This window comes from Castor canadensis, chromosome 5, assembly GCF_047511655.1.
Source record: "Castor canadensis chromosome 5, mCasCan1.hap1v2, whole genome shotgun sequence".
Taxonomy (NCBI): Eukaryota; Metazoa; Chordata; class Mammalia; order Rodentia; family Castoridae; genus Castor; species Castor canadensis.
Window position 1 is genome coordinate 103149390 of NC_133390.1, and position 15985 is coordinate 103165374.

Below are 15985 nucleotides of genomic sequence, written 5' to 3' on the forward strand. Positions count from 1 at the left end.
AAAGTTCTGATAGTGTAAAAAAAAAAAAGTGCATTTCCTGTTAAAGAAATTTCTCTATCCTTTTTCTTCATTCCTAGAACAGAGTCTGTTATTATAAAGCACGATGCAGTAACACTTTTGTAAATGAATCACTGTAGCATTATACCATTAACCTCTGAACTGATGTCAGAAAGTAAAGACTGGCTGCCTCTAGATCAAGTTGCTGCTGCAGCTCTCGCGAGCTTTGTCAGTAGGGCTTTGTCAGTAGCGGCTGATTGTAATGTCAGTGCCTTCCAATTTACAGGCTGGAGCAGCAGCTGCATCCTGCATTTCCCTCAAGTGTTACATGACTTCCACTCCTTCCAAACTTCATCATCTGTTTTTTTGCAGACAGTCGGGTAAGTTGCTCTGAATTTACACCTTGGTGTAGAGATGAGAGTTTATGTGAAGAATATTCTGTGGGAAGAGTGGAGTTTCTTCTTGTGTTTACTGTGCCCCTTGGGGATCGCTGGGGACAGTCACTGGTGCTGGGAATGGGATAGATGCAGCAGGCTGAAAAGGCACATGCATCAGATCTTTCTATTAGGGAGGGAACACAGATTCAGTCTATTTAACGACTGAGAAAATAATAAATTTATTCTGCTTTGTGGAAAGGGCCATAGCACTTGTGGAATCTCTGACATCTATATTCTTTTTGAGCAACCTAAGAAGAAATATTTTATGTGACTTTGCCCTTAAATGCATTGCTAAGTGAGTTGCTCCTTAAAAGAGCAACGAAAGTACTCTTTGGCTGTTTTGATCAATTTGTTCCCTTTTTTTCTTTTTTAAGTGACATGAATTAAATTATTCTCTTATTAGTTGCTTAATAGGGTAGTTTTCTCAATCAACACATTGTCGTCTGAAACTTTTACAATATTAGCTGGCAAAGGATCCTCAAAGTTTATGTAAAAGGGAAAATCTACTTCCTAGTTTGATTTACAGACTTATCCCTTTTGCCCTGCTTGTCCTCTTTCCTTTTTTACATATGTGTACTAATTTTTATATATGTGTTTAAATTGTGACAAAATATTGTATATTTACTATTAGTCTTATTACTGTAGAAAAATAAGCAAATACAAACTTTATTTTCATGCTCATCCTATATTCTTGGGAAGCCCCCATTATTTTTATGACTTCAGATCCAGTTTAACCAGGGACTAAGAATTGAGTATAAAATGTATAATATTGAAAGAAAGTTGATGTACAGACAAAATAGCTTCATTACTTATATTTCTGTTTGTTACATATATTTTCATGCCATGAATAGGTCTTCTGTGTTTATATGAATAATACTCCAATTAGGACTTTCTAGCTGGAGCATGAGGAAGCATGTGTAATACTTCCTTAATATAATCTATCTAATAGTTATGATAAGTATAACTACATTTCACTTATATAAATACTTTAGTAAAAGAAAAGCACGAGCTTCTAAAGTATGGCTTAATGACTGGAATGGTAATTTTTGGAGTTCTCTATAGATATGAAATACATTGCCTTTTGGACACCAAATGTAATTTCTAATTACAAATTTCAAATTTCTAATTTCAAATTCTGTTTGGTTCTCCTAGTTTTAATATTCTTGTTTATGTGCAATGTCTAACAGTTTTACTTGGAAAAAAGTTTGAAATCTACTCCTTATTTCATTTTTGTAAAGTATAATCTGAGAATATCTTAACTAGGCACATTTCATCTGTAGAGTTAGTCTGGCTTTGATTTATTTCTTAGTTATTACTAGTAATAAATATTTAAATTTTATAATTTCTTTCTTTTGATGCTTTTACAAAAATCTGGTCCTTCTTGCCAAAATAGACTGTTCTAGATGTTAGAGAAGTATGACTGAACAAATAATAGAGCAAATTCATTTTCCAAAGAATATCTGATAAATCTAAAAATTAAATGTTCAAATTATTTATACAATGCAAGTTTGTGAATTCTCTTTCTGAATGAGAACAGAGGCAGATCTTATGTTTCTTGAATCTAATATATTATCTTCTATCTGTAGGCAACCACTCGGTGCTTAATGGATATCTGAGCATGCCTAAAAGACAGTGGTAGAGTCTATTTATAATCAGACTTCCTCAACTCCCTGCTTCGCTTATCCTGAAGCAAAACAATCTTTTTGGGTTTGTATAAAGACTTAACTGTTTCTATTTGACCAAATACACTTTAACAGTGCTTCTGTGTATCTATCATCTATCTATCTATCATCTATCTATCTATCTATCTATCTATCTATCTATCTATCATCTACGTATCTATCATCTATCTATCATCTATCTTAATATTATCTAGACAATTTTCACTACCATTTTAAGAAACTGTTTTCAAATAAGAAACATTTTATTGTGACTTTCTTTAAAGATAGGAAAAGTACTCTATGACCACAGGACAGTGTTGTGAATATTTTTTGACATTTCTTATGAAGTCCTACGATAGTGCATTATTTTGAATATTATGACAAATAAATAGCAAATAAATCATTCATTATTTCACTTATTTTATCACACCCATATGTGACAGTATATCATTGCATATTTTTTCTAAATTAGTTGGAGAATTTTGATACTTTCAAAATTGAATTACAAATGCAAAAAGAAAACAAAGTTTGCCTTTTCATTTTAAAAGTTATAGTTTTAAATATTTAATATTTCACAAAAAATGCCACTGAATTTTGACATCCTAGGGCTTTTGATAAACTTGGAACTCTTTATCCTGGCTTTTTGTACTTCTGCTCTATCACTCATTTACTTTTGTTATTCCAAACAAAGCTCCCACTTCTCTTTTAAATATTAACTACTGCTTCAATAAGTTAATTGATCTAAATTCAGGTAATTGTACTTTGTACAAAAAATATGTCCCATTCCTTATGATAAACATGTGATACTCTCTCAGAGTTTCACCATTTATTGAATAACAATTACCATCTATACCAGAATTTATAGGAGAAGCATTGATGTTTTATTCAACTTTTTAATTATTATTGAAAACTTGGTCATATAGACTAATGGTATTTATTTAGTCTTCTCTTATTTACTTCCAATCTCATTGTTTAATCATGTGATAGGTATATACCAAAATGTAAATGTTTTAATTGAAAAACTGTACAGCATCATGTTAAGAGAAGGAATACACATTATGAAAAGACAAAAGTGTTGCTTATTTAAATAAAATACTACAATCAAATGTAAAGATCTTAAATACACTGCTTTGTGAACCTTGGCTTATTTTCCTATCAAAGTACATATTTGCTGATATGATGTCTAGAGATCTGCAACAGGTAGGACTACAGTTGGAACTAAATTGACATCCTTGTAATAAATGATCTTTAATGGTACTAATGATTTTCCTTAATTGTGCTAATTACATTAGTTGCAAGGTGAAAACTTATAAATATTATTATTGAAAAAAGATGACTGTAGCTCATATAAATAGACTATATAAAAATAAGATCTATTTTCTACAAAAGGTAAATAAAAACACATAAGAAACATTTATGTCAATAAAACTAAGTGACACTGTAATGATATTTTGTTTTAGCAGCTGTTTTAAGACATGAGTAACACAATTACCATATTTATTAATTGCATCCCAAACAAATATATTTTGGCTATAACTATATTTCTTTGCAGTAAAATTAATAAACTATTGACAAAAGTTCTAAATCCTTGAAAATTATTAGAAATAACAATTATGAGAATTTTGTGTTTGATTTTTTATCATAAATTAACATTTAAGTAAAACTGAGAAACAAACCAACAAACTAGCTTTGCTATGGACTCAGAAGACCACTAATTGAACTAATCAAGAAGGAGGAATCAGAACAACCAGAGGTACAATAATTAATTTATTAAAATGCAGTCTAGAGTAAGTCAGCTTTGCATCATATTCATTTTTCTGGACAAAGTAGGCTTACAAAAATAGAAAAAAGTATCCCTCACAGCACTTTGTTCTTTTCCTAATGCCTATTTACATTTTATTTAATTGTCATTCTCATATAAAGATATAAATTCTCTTGTCTTTTTTTCCTTTATTTTTGTAATGGGTGGTGTTACATTGTTACATTTACAAAGATTTTTACAGTGCATCAAATACATCATACATGAATTCACTGCCTCTACTGTTCTCCTTCATCCTTCCCTCCCTTGATTCCTGGATTAGTTTCAACAGGTATCATTTTTGCCTTTACTTATTAAAGAGAAAGATATTGATAATTATCAGTGGAAAAGAATAGAAACGATGGTAATAGCCATGCTTCTAAAACTCCTGTCAAAAATATAAAATTCCCTTATGTCAAGTCACCAGAACCTTTAATTTATTATTACAAGTTATTTGCTTATTATTATTTGTAGTATAACAAATTTAATTTATTATGATTATATTAGTAGGTAGGTGTCATAAAAGAGCATGCCTCAATAATTTATTCAATTACTCTTCTTGTTCAGTTGTATCAAAACAGAACATAAAAAATACTTTGTGGCTTGATTTTTAAAAACAAAAGTTATTATTATAGCAATCATCTTATAAATGGATAAATAGCTTATATATACAAATATTGATAAAATTGCACAGAGATATATTCAATAAATACTGAGCTATTATTCCTGTTCTATAGACCATATTTTAATTTTTCCAGGTAATTGCTAAAATAAAAAAAAAACTTGTTTAATTTTAGCCATTCTGCAAGCAGCAGTGAATAAAGCTGATTTAAAATAAGAATATTCTAAGTTTGGAAATGTCATAATGAGGATAATTCCTTACTCACTTCCTCCTTAGACAAATTAAATTAAAGAAACAAACAGAAAGCTAACAACAACGTTCAGTGCTGACAGGATTAGTTTCTTGTTCATGCAGGGTGGATTTACAATCAGGGCACCACCAGATAATGCAGAGCACTACTATTGTTACGTGGATTAGAAACAGTACTTCTAAATGAGTGTTTTAATTGTGTTTCTTACAATTATTGAAGATGCTGATTCTTTAGTATTTGCTTTACATTTTTCTATCTCTTTATATCACATGGAGTTTCAGTGTGAATTTTTAACTTTTTATTCAAAAAACTAAGGTACTCATCACGAACTTTTGAAAAAATTATGATTTCCCAAAATAGTTTCCTTATGTCATCCATAAAAATTATTTAATGAAGTATCAAATATTTATTATTTTTTAGTTCACAAAGATAAATCTTGCTTCTTTTACTTATTCCAGTAATCTCTCTGTTTTAGTCCTCTGATTTTAATCATTTTGCCCACTATCAAAACAAAAGTATCTTTGACGATGCTAACACAGTTAGCCTGTTGCATGGCTTTAAACAATTAACAAATTAGCAGATGTGTGTTGAGTAAAATTTGTTCTAAACCAGTGTCTTCTGCCACACATAATACCACCAAATGTCTTACCATTGAGAGTGTAATTCAGGCAGAGTCCCCTTACTATTCTCAAGTTTCAGAGAAATTGCCTGTTATAAATATAAAAAATAAATAAACATAAATCTTACATTTGATTCCTAGCTGTCAATTTTCTCTTCTAAGGTAGGCTTTATAGTGGGACCAAGTTCGTCAGCTTTTTTTTTTTTACAATTTGTAAGATAAATCGCAACTTTGTATTTTGTTACTTAACATCCTGTTAAACTGTCTAAATTTTTTTTTTGACAATAGACTAGGATAATGTAGAAGAAGAAGTTTCTAGGAAAAAGGACCATGAAGGGGCCGTGGAACAGGAAAGAACAATGATAGACATATATGGAGCCTTAAAAGTTCTTCACCTATTTCACAGTTCCATCCTGAGTCAACCAGACATGATATTCAACAGAAAGTATATCTGAAGTAAATCAACTCCAGTTATACCATATTTGATGTGGCTGTACATGCTACAGAATTAATGCTTTCTATGCCTGGAACAAGATTCCTCTATGAAGTACTGAAAATCTTTACAGATGCTTGATGACGAGCATTTCCAGAATGAAAAAATTTCTTTCTACTCTGTTTATTTCTCTTTTGAATTGAAATATTTCCATTTTCTGTTTTACGTACATAAACTCTTATAGCAGTAACAGATTAAATAGTTTTCCTAATGTTAAATTAAAAATCATGACTACATATTAGTAAATTATCATCAGTAAATCATAACACCATATGACTTGCTTTCTTTTAGAAACCAATATGCAAAGCACACGTACAATCACAGGTCTCCAGTTTCTCTTGTGGATTCTTTTGCTCTGTCTGCTCATCAAAAATTCCCACACTGAAGAAGATGTAATAATTACAACCAAGACAGGAAAAGTCAGAGGGATGAACTTGTCGGTTCTTGGTGGCACAGTAACAGCCTTTCTTGGAATTCCCTATGCACAGCCACCACTTGGTCGACTTCGATTCAAAAAGCCACAACCCATGACCAAGTGGTCCGAAGTTTGGAATGCTACACAATTTGCAAATTCATGCTATCAGAACATAGATCAAAGTTTCCCAGGCTTCCGTGGATCAGAAATGTGGAATCCAAACACAAACCTTAGTGAAGACTGCTTATACCTGAATGTTTGGACTCCTGCACCTCAACCAAAAAACGCCACTGTAATGATATGGATCTATGGTGGTGGCTTTCAAACTGGAACATCTTCTTTACCTGTTTATGATGGCAAGTTTCTGGCTCGGGTTGAAAGAGTTATTGTAGTTTCAATGAATTACAGAGTGGGTGTTCTAGGATTCTTAGCCTTACCAGGCAATCCTGAGGCTTCAGGGAACATGGGCTTATTTGATCAACAGATGGCCCTTCAGTGGGTCCAGAAAAATATAGCAGTTTTTGGTGGGAATCCTAAAAGCATAACTCTCTTTGGAGAAAGTGCTGGAGCAGCTTCAGTTAGTCTTCATTTGCTTTCTACTAAAAGCCACTCTCTGTTTACGAGAGCCATTCTACAAAGTGGATCCTCTAATGCCCCTTGGGCTGTAATGTCTCCCTATGAAGCTAGGAATAGAACATTGACCCTAGCTAAATTTATTGGTTGTTCTAGAGAGAATGAGACTGAGACATTAAAATGCCTTCAAAAAAAAGATCCCCAGGAAATTCTTCTGAATGAAGTATTAGTTCTTCCTTATGATACTCTCTTGTCAGTAAACTTCGGTCCAACTGTGGATGGTGATTTTCTTACTGAAATGCCAGACACACTTCTACAACTTGGACAATTCAAAAAAACCCAGATATTGGTGGGTGTTAATAAAGATGAAGGGACAGCTTTTCTAGTATATGGTGCTCCTGGTTTCAGCAAAGATAACAATAGCATCATAACTAGAAGGGAATTTCAAGAAGGTTTAAAAATATTTTTCCCAGGAGTGAGTGAATTTGGAAAAGAATCAATCCTCTTCCACTATGCTGACTGGGTAGATGATCATAGACCCGAAAATTACCGAGAGGCCTTGGATGATGTTGTTGGGGACTACAACATCATATGCCCTGCCTTGGAGTTTACCAAGAAGTTCTCAGACTTGGGAAACAATGCCTTTTTCTACTATTTTGAACACCGGTCCTCCAAAATTCCTTGGCCAGAATGGATGGGAGTGATGCATGGCTATGAAATTGAATTTGTCTTTGGTTTACCTCTGGAAAGAAGAGTTAATTACACAAGAGCTGAGGAAATTTTGAGTAGATCTATAATGAAATGCTGGGCAAATTTTGCCAAATATGGGTAAGTGCTATTTTCTCTGGTTTGTTCTTTTCTTTGCATGATCTCCAATGTAGACTTCATTAAAGGCATAGAAAAGTTTTAATTATTTCTTCTCTGTATCTGAGCTAATTTTGTTTGTCATTATAGAGTGAATTCCAGTTCTGTGTGTCAGTGCTGAAGGAAAGTCATCATAAAACTTTTATGAAAACTATTTTATGATATCATTTCCAAAATATTACGAAGTACTTTAAGAATGTCAGTCAATGTTCTTGAGTAATAAATACTTACCTCAACAATTAAAATTATGAAGGCAGTGCTTTTTAACCTGAAAGTTTATCATGCTCAAATATTAAGGAAAGAATAGGAATGTATCTGCTCATGCTTTTACTCCAGTTCCGTGGTATCCTGTAGATGAAGAAACTTCTCTGCTCAGGAAGACGAAGGGGCAAGCTGGTGATGGGCTTTCCCAACATTACCAAGAATTCACAGCAGTGGGCATTTTTATGAATTTATTTTCCTTTCAGGTTTACTGAGAATTCTCAGGCAACCTTTTTGACCTCTTGTTTAGCTAAACTGATGTCCACTTGAGGAGTCTTATGACTAGTATTAGACAATCAATGGCTTTACAAAACATCACATTTTCACTCCTGTCTTACAAATATTGTGCTGTGTCATCAGACATCAGAAGAAAACACAGACAGTCACCTCCTTACAAATGGTTCGACTAATGCATTTTTGACTTTTCAGTGGTGTAAAAGTGATACCACTCAGTAGAAACTCTACACTAGTTTTGAATTTTGATCTTTTCCTGGTCTAACAATATGAAGTAATGAGGTATGATACTCTCTCAACATGCTGGACGGTGGCAGCACGACAGAGCTCCGAGTCAGTGACGAGTGGGGAAGCAGCCAACACTCTGTAGTATACTGGGTTGCTAAGCTGCTGGTTCTGCCAGCATATATTTACCTCCTAGAGAGATTGTGCCTGTACTGTTTTACTTTCACAGACGTTATTGTTTTCTTGTCTATATCCTGTGTTTCATTATAAGCTCATCCTTCTACACGTTACTAAATTAGCTTCCTGAAATAGAAACTGTGATTTTAGTGAACATTCATTAAAGTACTAAGAAGGGAATATCATACGTACCAAATATTTGGTTAATGAGAACTTGTAAAAGCTAGTATGAAATATAATTTTACTATATTTTCAGGATACCTGGGTTATTATATTGTCTGAAACTGTACATTCTCAACATCATCCTAAATTTCTTCTCAAGAATAGAAGGATCATCTTACTTTTAGAGCTTCATTAAAGCTACTTGTGTCTCATTCTGTTCTTTCCCTTAAGGCTGAATCCATATTGAATCATTTGAATATGTTTTAAATTTTTCTTAGAATTCTAGAGACTGTAAATTACTTAAAGAGAAATATTTCTTAAAGTTATTGATGTCTGTAATTTTAAAAGGCTGAATATTTTGCATATTGAAATCATAAAGGAATTTATATTTTGTCATCTCACAGTGGATTGCACTGAGAATAAGATATGTAAATATCTTGTTTATGACACACATTGCAGCAGACCTAAGAAAATAATCTTTAACATTGAATTGAATAAGCTGCTTAACCCTAATCAATTACATCTATGACTAATGTATTTTAAAGGGAAATAAATGAACATCAAATATTTATTTTTAAAGATAAGATAGAGATTAAAAACCATAAAAGATTAAAATAAACTTGGTAAAATCATAACAGGATTTTACTTAGAAAAGTAAAATGCTCATTATGGTCCATAATTGGCTATTGAATAGGGCTAAGAATAGTGTCACGTGTGTTGAGAGTAGGCTGGAAGGCAAACAAATTCATAACGTTAAGTGAACACCAGTGGAAACCAAATAGGTAAGCATTAGAATTGGAAACCCATCTGAGTAGGCCTCACCTCAGACATGATGATACAACTTTACTTCTCAAGGTTGTAAATTTGCCCCCATTCTCCCCGTCCTTAGGGATATTTAACAATATTGACAATGTCTAGAGCCCATTATGAATGTTCCAGTTGGAATTGGTGTAGTACTAGCAGGTAGAAGACAGAGATGATACTAAGCATCACGTAATATGAAGTACAGATTCCCACAAGTAATTAGCATAGTCCTCAGTGTTAGTAACAGCAGGTTGAGAACACCTGCCAGTACTTACAATCCCAAAAAGAAAGGAATGGTAGAACTTGAGGTTGCAATTATTATTCAGGAAAGTGAGTTTTCAGGTTCATGTTTCATACAGTGGTCTAATTAATTCTTCTTAAATAGTAAGTCTTTGTAAATAGCTTATGAACTTCATTGGAGTCTGATTTGCACACAGTAAATACAATTTAAACATGCAGTTCAATAAGCTCTGACCAGTATATATGAAACATAATTCTGTGGTCTCTGCAAATTATCCCCTGCCTATTTGCAGTTACTTTTCATCCCTCACCCTCACTCATTGATTACCTTCCTATAATATAGATTAGTGACCTTTCCTAAACATACATGTTTTTGGTATCATACAGTGTATGGTTTTGTTTCTACATCTCTTGTTCATTTATTAATATATCTGAAATTCAACTCTTATATTGATTAATAGTTAATTTGTTACTCCCTACTTATGACTAGTGCCCATGGAGGTTATACAACAATTTGGTCATTCACATGTGATTTGTTTCTTGATTAAGAATATTATGAAAAACTTAGTATGGATATTTTTGTTTGAGAAACTTACTGGATTTTTTTCTCATTTAGTATGTAAAGAAGTAAGAGAGGGAGTGCAAGATTGTATGCTTACTTGAGAAACTGATCAAGTGTTTTCTTGTTATTGTACAAAATAATGGGTTTCATTATCACATTCACAAACAGGGAAGTCACTTTGATCCTATCCACCCCCATCCACGACCTTGTCCTTTCCCCCTCTTACTCCTCCTTTCCCCATAAAAAGCTCCTTGTTTAGGTTTCTGTGGGTTTTTTTCTATTTATGAATCAAGTTTCCAAATATGAAAGAAAACTTGTACTATTTGTTTATCCAATCTGGCTTACATTGCTTAACATGATAATTTCCAGTTCCATCCATTTTCCTGCCAATGTCATAATTTCATTCTTCTTTATGGCTAGTAATGCTCCATCATGTACATATACCACATTTCTCTTATCTATCCATCTCTTGATGGGGACCTAAGCTGATTCCATAACTTGGCTATTGTGAACAGTGTCGCTATAAACTTGAGTGTGTAGGTATCCAGATATATGTCCAAGAGTGGTATAGAAGGATCATAGGGTAATTCCATCCATAGATTTTGAGGAGTCCTTACTGATTTCTATAGTTCCAACACTAATTTACATTTTCAACAATAGCGTGGGAGGGTGCCTTTTCCCTACCCCCTCACCAGCACTTGTTTTTGTTTGTTTTCTCCGAGGTAGTCATTCAGACTGGGGAGAGGTCGAATTTCAGTTTTGTTTTGACTTGTATTTCATTTAGGATTTTCAATTTTTTCTCTTGTAATTTATTATTCTTCATTTGAAAATTTTTCAACTCATTTGTTCATTTATTAATTAGATCACTTGTTTGGTGTTAAACTTTTTGAACTTTTATATATTTCAAATATTAATCCCCTGTCAGATGAATAGCTTACAAAGATTTTCTCCTATTCTGCAGGTTGTCTATTCACTCTGATGATTGTTTCCTTTGATGTGCAGGTTTTTAATTTGATGTAACTCTATTTGTCTTATTTCCTGGGTAACGGGTGATATTCAGGAAATACTTGCCTGTGTCTATATCTTCAAGTGTTTTCTCTATTTTTCTCTCTAGTAATTTCAATTTCAGGTTTACATTATACTCTTAAATCCATACAGAATTCATTTATGAAATATGTGTGAGAGAGAGAGGTCTGATTGAGCTCTAATTTTACCTTTCTGCATATGTTTATGCAATTTCCCCAGAACCATTTTAAGATGCTATCTTTTCTCAACATGTTTTTTGCCCCTTGACAAGAATTAGATGACTATAACTGTGTGATGTTATTTCTGGGTCTCCTATTCTGTTTCATTGATCTTCTTGTTTGGTTTTGTGTTATTGCCATGCTCCTTTTATTAATATAACTCTGCAGATAATTCAAATTAAGGTATTGTGATATCTTTAGCATCAGTCTTTTTGTTCAGGATTGCTTTGGCTGTTGAGAATCTTTTCTGCTTTCATATGAATGTTGGTATTTATTTTCTACTTAGGTGTTTCCTTTAGCTGAGAATTTTATACTCTAAGAATCAGTGTCCGAGAGCCCCAATGGTTCCACATCCTCAGCACCACTTGGAATTATCATTCTTTCTAATTTTGGCCATTTTATTGGTTTTGTAGTGGAATCTCATTGTGGTTTTTCTATGTATTTTTCTGGTGACTAGTGATGTGGGTCATCTTTCATGAGCTCACTGGTCATTGGCATATCCTCCATTTTGAAGCATCTAAGTCTTTTACCTATTATTAATGATAGTTTACTTATCATGGAATTATGAGTTCTTATATTTTTATGATACAAATTCTACATGTGTCGAATATTTTGTGTTAATCTGCATCTTGACTTTGAATTTTTAAATTGCTTTCTTAGTGCTGGGAATGTGGCTCAGATAGAACACCTTAGCAAGTGCAATGTCCTTATAACTTGCCTACATTTAATTTCATTGTAAGGTTTAAGTATAAGAGTAATTTTCCTTCTCTGTATAATTTCGGACATTGCATATGGCTGAATTATTTACTCTTTAAGTGTTTAACACATTTCACCAGTGAAACCATTTGGCACTGGTACTTCCTCTTGGGAAAGTTGTTTATTTTTTTAAATGACAATAATACTTCAATTGGCATGAAGATATCTACAAATTCTATCCCTTCTTGATTCAGTTTTGATAGGCTATATTTTCAATTATATTTATCCAACTAATCAAAGTTATCAAATTAATCAGAATAAAATTACTTATATTTCCAGTTATACTAATGTTTATAGTGCTTGTGAATATATTGCTGTCATTTCTAGATTTGTTCATTTCTTTTCTCTTTTTTCTTGATTATTTTCACTTGAGTTTTTAAAATCTCTTTTGCTAGTTTTTTCAAGTAATTTCCTTTTGCCTTTTCTAAATTTGTTTCTCAGTTCTCTTGCTGTTTGTTCCTTTGTTTTTAAAATTAATTTACTTCCTCATATCTATTAGGATTTATTTCATTCCTTGTTTGCTGACTTTATAACATCCAAGTAAAGATTTTTTTAAACATTTTTCTTATCTAATAGACACATTTAGATTATACTTCCTTCTCAGCATTACTCTATCTTCTTTCTGTAAATTTGGATATTCTCTATTTTTCATTGTGAATGAATTTAAAATAATTTGAATCTCTCTTTATGATTTATTTATATATGAGTTGCTTAGTAATTCTCTAATTTCTAATATTTGGGGGATGTTTGTAAATAATTTTTGTTGGGGATGTCTAATTCAATACAGTTCTAGGAAGACAATGTACTCTATATTTTCTCCTTTTGAAATATATTGAGCATTTATTATGAGACAACATATTATCTTTCTGGATAAATATTTAAAGTACTCTTTAAAATAATGTCAATTTTTCCATTATTTATGAGTTTTGTAAATTAATTAGTTCCAGGTTGTTCAGTTCTAGTATTCTTTCTAATATTTTGTCTGCTGCTTCAAATACTAACAGAGGGTTATTAATTTCTCCAACAGTAATTGTGGTCTTAAGTATTTCTCCATTATTTTTCTTTTAGTATTTCAAATCCATCCTATAGTTGTGTGAATACATAGGATTATGAATTCCTAATTGACTGTCTTACCATTATAAAATGTACCTCTTTGTTCTAAAGTTAGCTCAGTCTAATATTGAGAGATAACACCAAATTTCTCAGGCTTGTGTTTGCATAGTGTATTTTGTTGTATCCTTTTTATTTTCAACCTACATATATCTTTTTTTTTTTAGGTTTTTAAAAAAAATTTTTATTATTCATTTATTCTCATGTGTGTACATTGTTTGGCTCATTTCTCCCCCATGCTTCCTTCCCCCATCTTCTTCCCCCTTCCCCCCTCACTTACAGGCAGAACCTGTTCTACCCTTATGTCTAATTTTGTTGAAGAGAAGACATAAGCATAACAAGGAAGACAAAATGTTTTTGCTAGCTGAGTTAAGGTCAGCTATACAGAGAGATTCCTAGCATTGCTTTTATGTACAAATGCATTACATACATCTTTTTAAACCCCTTTCTTATTCTTGTTGTGTTTAATCTGTTTGCCATTCCATAAAATTTTCAATATAGCTTTGGTGAAGTCTTTTATTGTTTTAAATCATCTTCCACACCATTTCTTTGAAGATTTTTTGCATTTACTGAATGTTTAATATTACATTTTATTTTATGTAGCTTTGCACATGAATTTTTCAATGATTATTTTATAACAGTCTGGAGTGAGTACACAGGACGCACTCCACTTCTCCCCTGCACACTTACCATGGCCTGATTCAGGCATTGGATTATTCACTTTGTTCTCCCCACTTCACAAATGTAGAAAATTACAAAAGAATGATATGTTCTCTTCAATATTTTTCTTATTGCTGTCATAGGAGCTTTTTTCATTTTTTTTTTTTTTATTTTGCAGTGTTGGGGATTAAACCCAAGGCCTTTCATGTGCCTGGCTATTATATATTTATAACAATGTGTGATATAAGCCTGCCCTTAAAACTTTTTTTGTGTTAATCAGTTATATTTAAGTAAATTTATAAAAAGAAAATAAAAAATAGTCCTTTAGAGCTACCCTTGTTGATTGTTTTTTCCTGTGGTAAAAAACATTTCCTAATGTAGTATCATCTGACAGGCTGAAGAAAATCCATTAGAATTTCTCATTGTGCAGGCTGGCTACTTATAAATTCTCTTGGGTTGATTTCAAAATTTTCTCTTCCTCTTTGGTTTTCAGTGTTGTGTCCATGTTGTTTCAGGGTCTGATTTCCTTCCTCACCTACAAAGAGGTAGTAGTGCATTTCCTTGAGATTCTTCCTAAGTCGATATTTTATGCCATGTTTAAAAAATGTTGGTGTTAGCATTTAGTCACCTATTTTTTTCATCCTGCTCTCCATCCTTTCTTCTCCTTCTAGAACCCCACTTATACATATGCTAAACTGTTTATTATTGTTCCATGGGTCACAATGGTTCTGTTCTTTTTACTCAGATTGTATTTCCAGTTCTTATATTGGTACTCTTTATTGATTTCTCTGCAAACTCGCTAACTCCTCTTCAATCTGGAATTGAACCCATTCATTTCATTATTTTGCTCATTTTAGACTTCAAAGTTTTAAATTTCCTTTTTTAAAAGTTTCATTTCTTTTATAAGACTTGCCTTGCTTACCATTGAATAGCATGTTATTCTTTAGTTCTTGAGCATATTTTTTAATAACTGCTTTATTTAACTGTTTTCATGCAGCTGGACATGTTGACTCATGCCTGCAATCCCAACTATTTGAGAGGCAGAGTTTAAGTGGATCATGGTTTCAGACCATCCTGGGCAAAATGGTAGCAATACTTCCATCTGAATAAACAAGCTGTGTATTTGGGCATGCTTGACATCCCAACTATACAAAAGGCATAGGTAGGAGGATCATAGCCTGAGGCATTCCTGGCCCAAAGTGTGACACCTTATCTGAAAACCCAAATCAAATAGGGCTGGAGAATGATGGAGGGGGTGAATTCAAGTATGACATATTTGATATATCGTCAGAACTTTTGTAAATGCCACAATGTGCCTCCACTTAACACAAAAATTAAAAAAAGAAAAGGAGCTGGAGGTGTGGAGGTGTGAGTCAAAGGGTAGAGCATTTATAGTGCAAGACGCTGAGTTCAAACTCAAGTACTGCTAAGGAAAGAAAGAAAAAGCCTCTTCATTATTTGGATCATTATGGATTCAGTGTCTATTTTCCTGAGGTTTTTTTTTTTCATTTTTACCAATTTTTATATTTATACTATACTTTATAGATGATAAATAGAAAAGGTTTCAAGTAATTTTGTTTTTCTCCTAGGGTACATACTTCCTCTTAAGAGTGTTTTTATTTTAGCATGCTATTCAAAAATGAATGTGTAGAGACTTAGTTTTACACCAAATATTTGTGTGTTACTCACTTTCCATCACTGTGATGAATTACCTAAGATAATCAACTCATAAAGAGGAGAGGTTTATTTTGGCTCATGGTTTTGGAGGCTTCAAACAGGAAGTAAAGGAAAGGGACAAGAAGGATTCCAGGGTTACAATAT

The 15985-nt window shown here is 32.5% G+C and overlaps 1 protein-coding gene across 4 annotated transcripts in view; it reads left to right on the forward strand.

Moving 5' to 3' along the window:
* Bche (butyrylcholinesterase) overlaps nucleotides 1–15985 on the forward strand; it is a 92024-nt gene that overhangs the window by 14508 nt on the left and 61531 nt on the right. For 2 of the 4 annotated variants that reach the window (XM_020154680.2, XM_074073860.1), the window contains exons 2-3: nucleotides 284–377; nucleotides 6169–7693. In XM_020154680.2, the coding sequence (XP_020010269.2) occupies nucleotides 326–377; nucleotides 6169–7693 (1577 nt within the window). In that variant the 5' untranslated portion in view covers nucleotides 284–325. Of the gene's footprint in view, nucleotides 1–283; nucleotides 378–2020; nucleotides 2142–5672; nucleotides 7694–15985 lie in introns of all 4 variants that reach the window. The other 2 variants (XM_074073858.1, XM_074073859.1) reach the window with 2 other exon arrangements.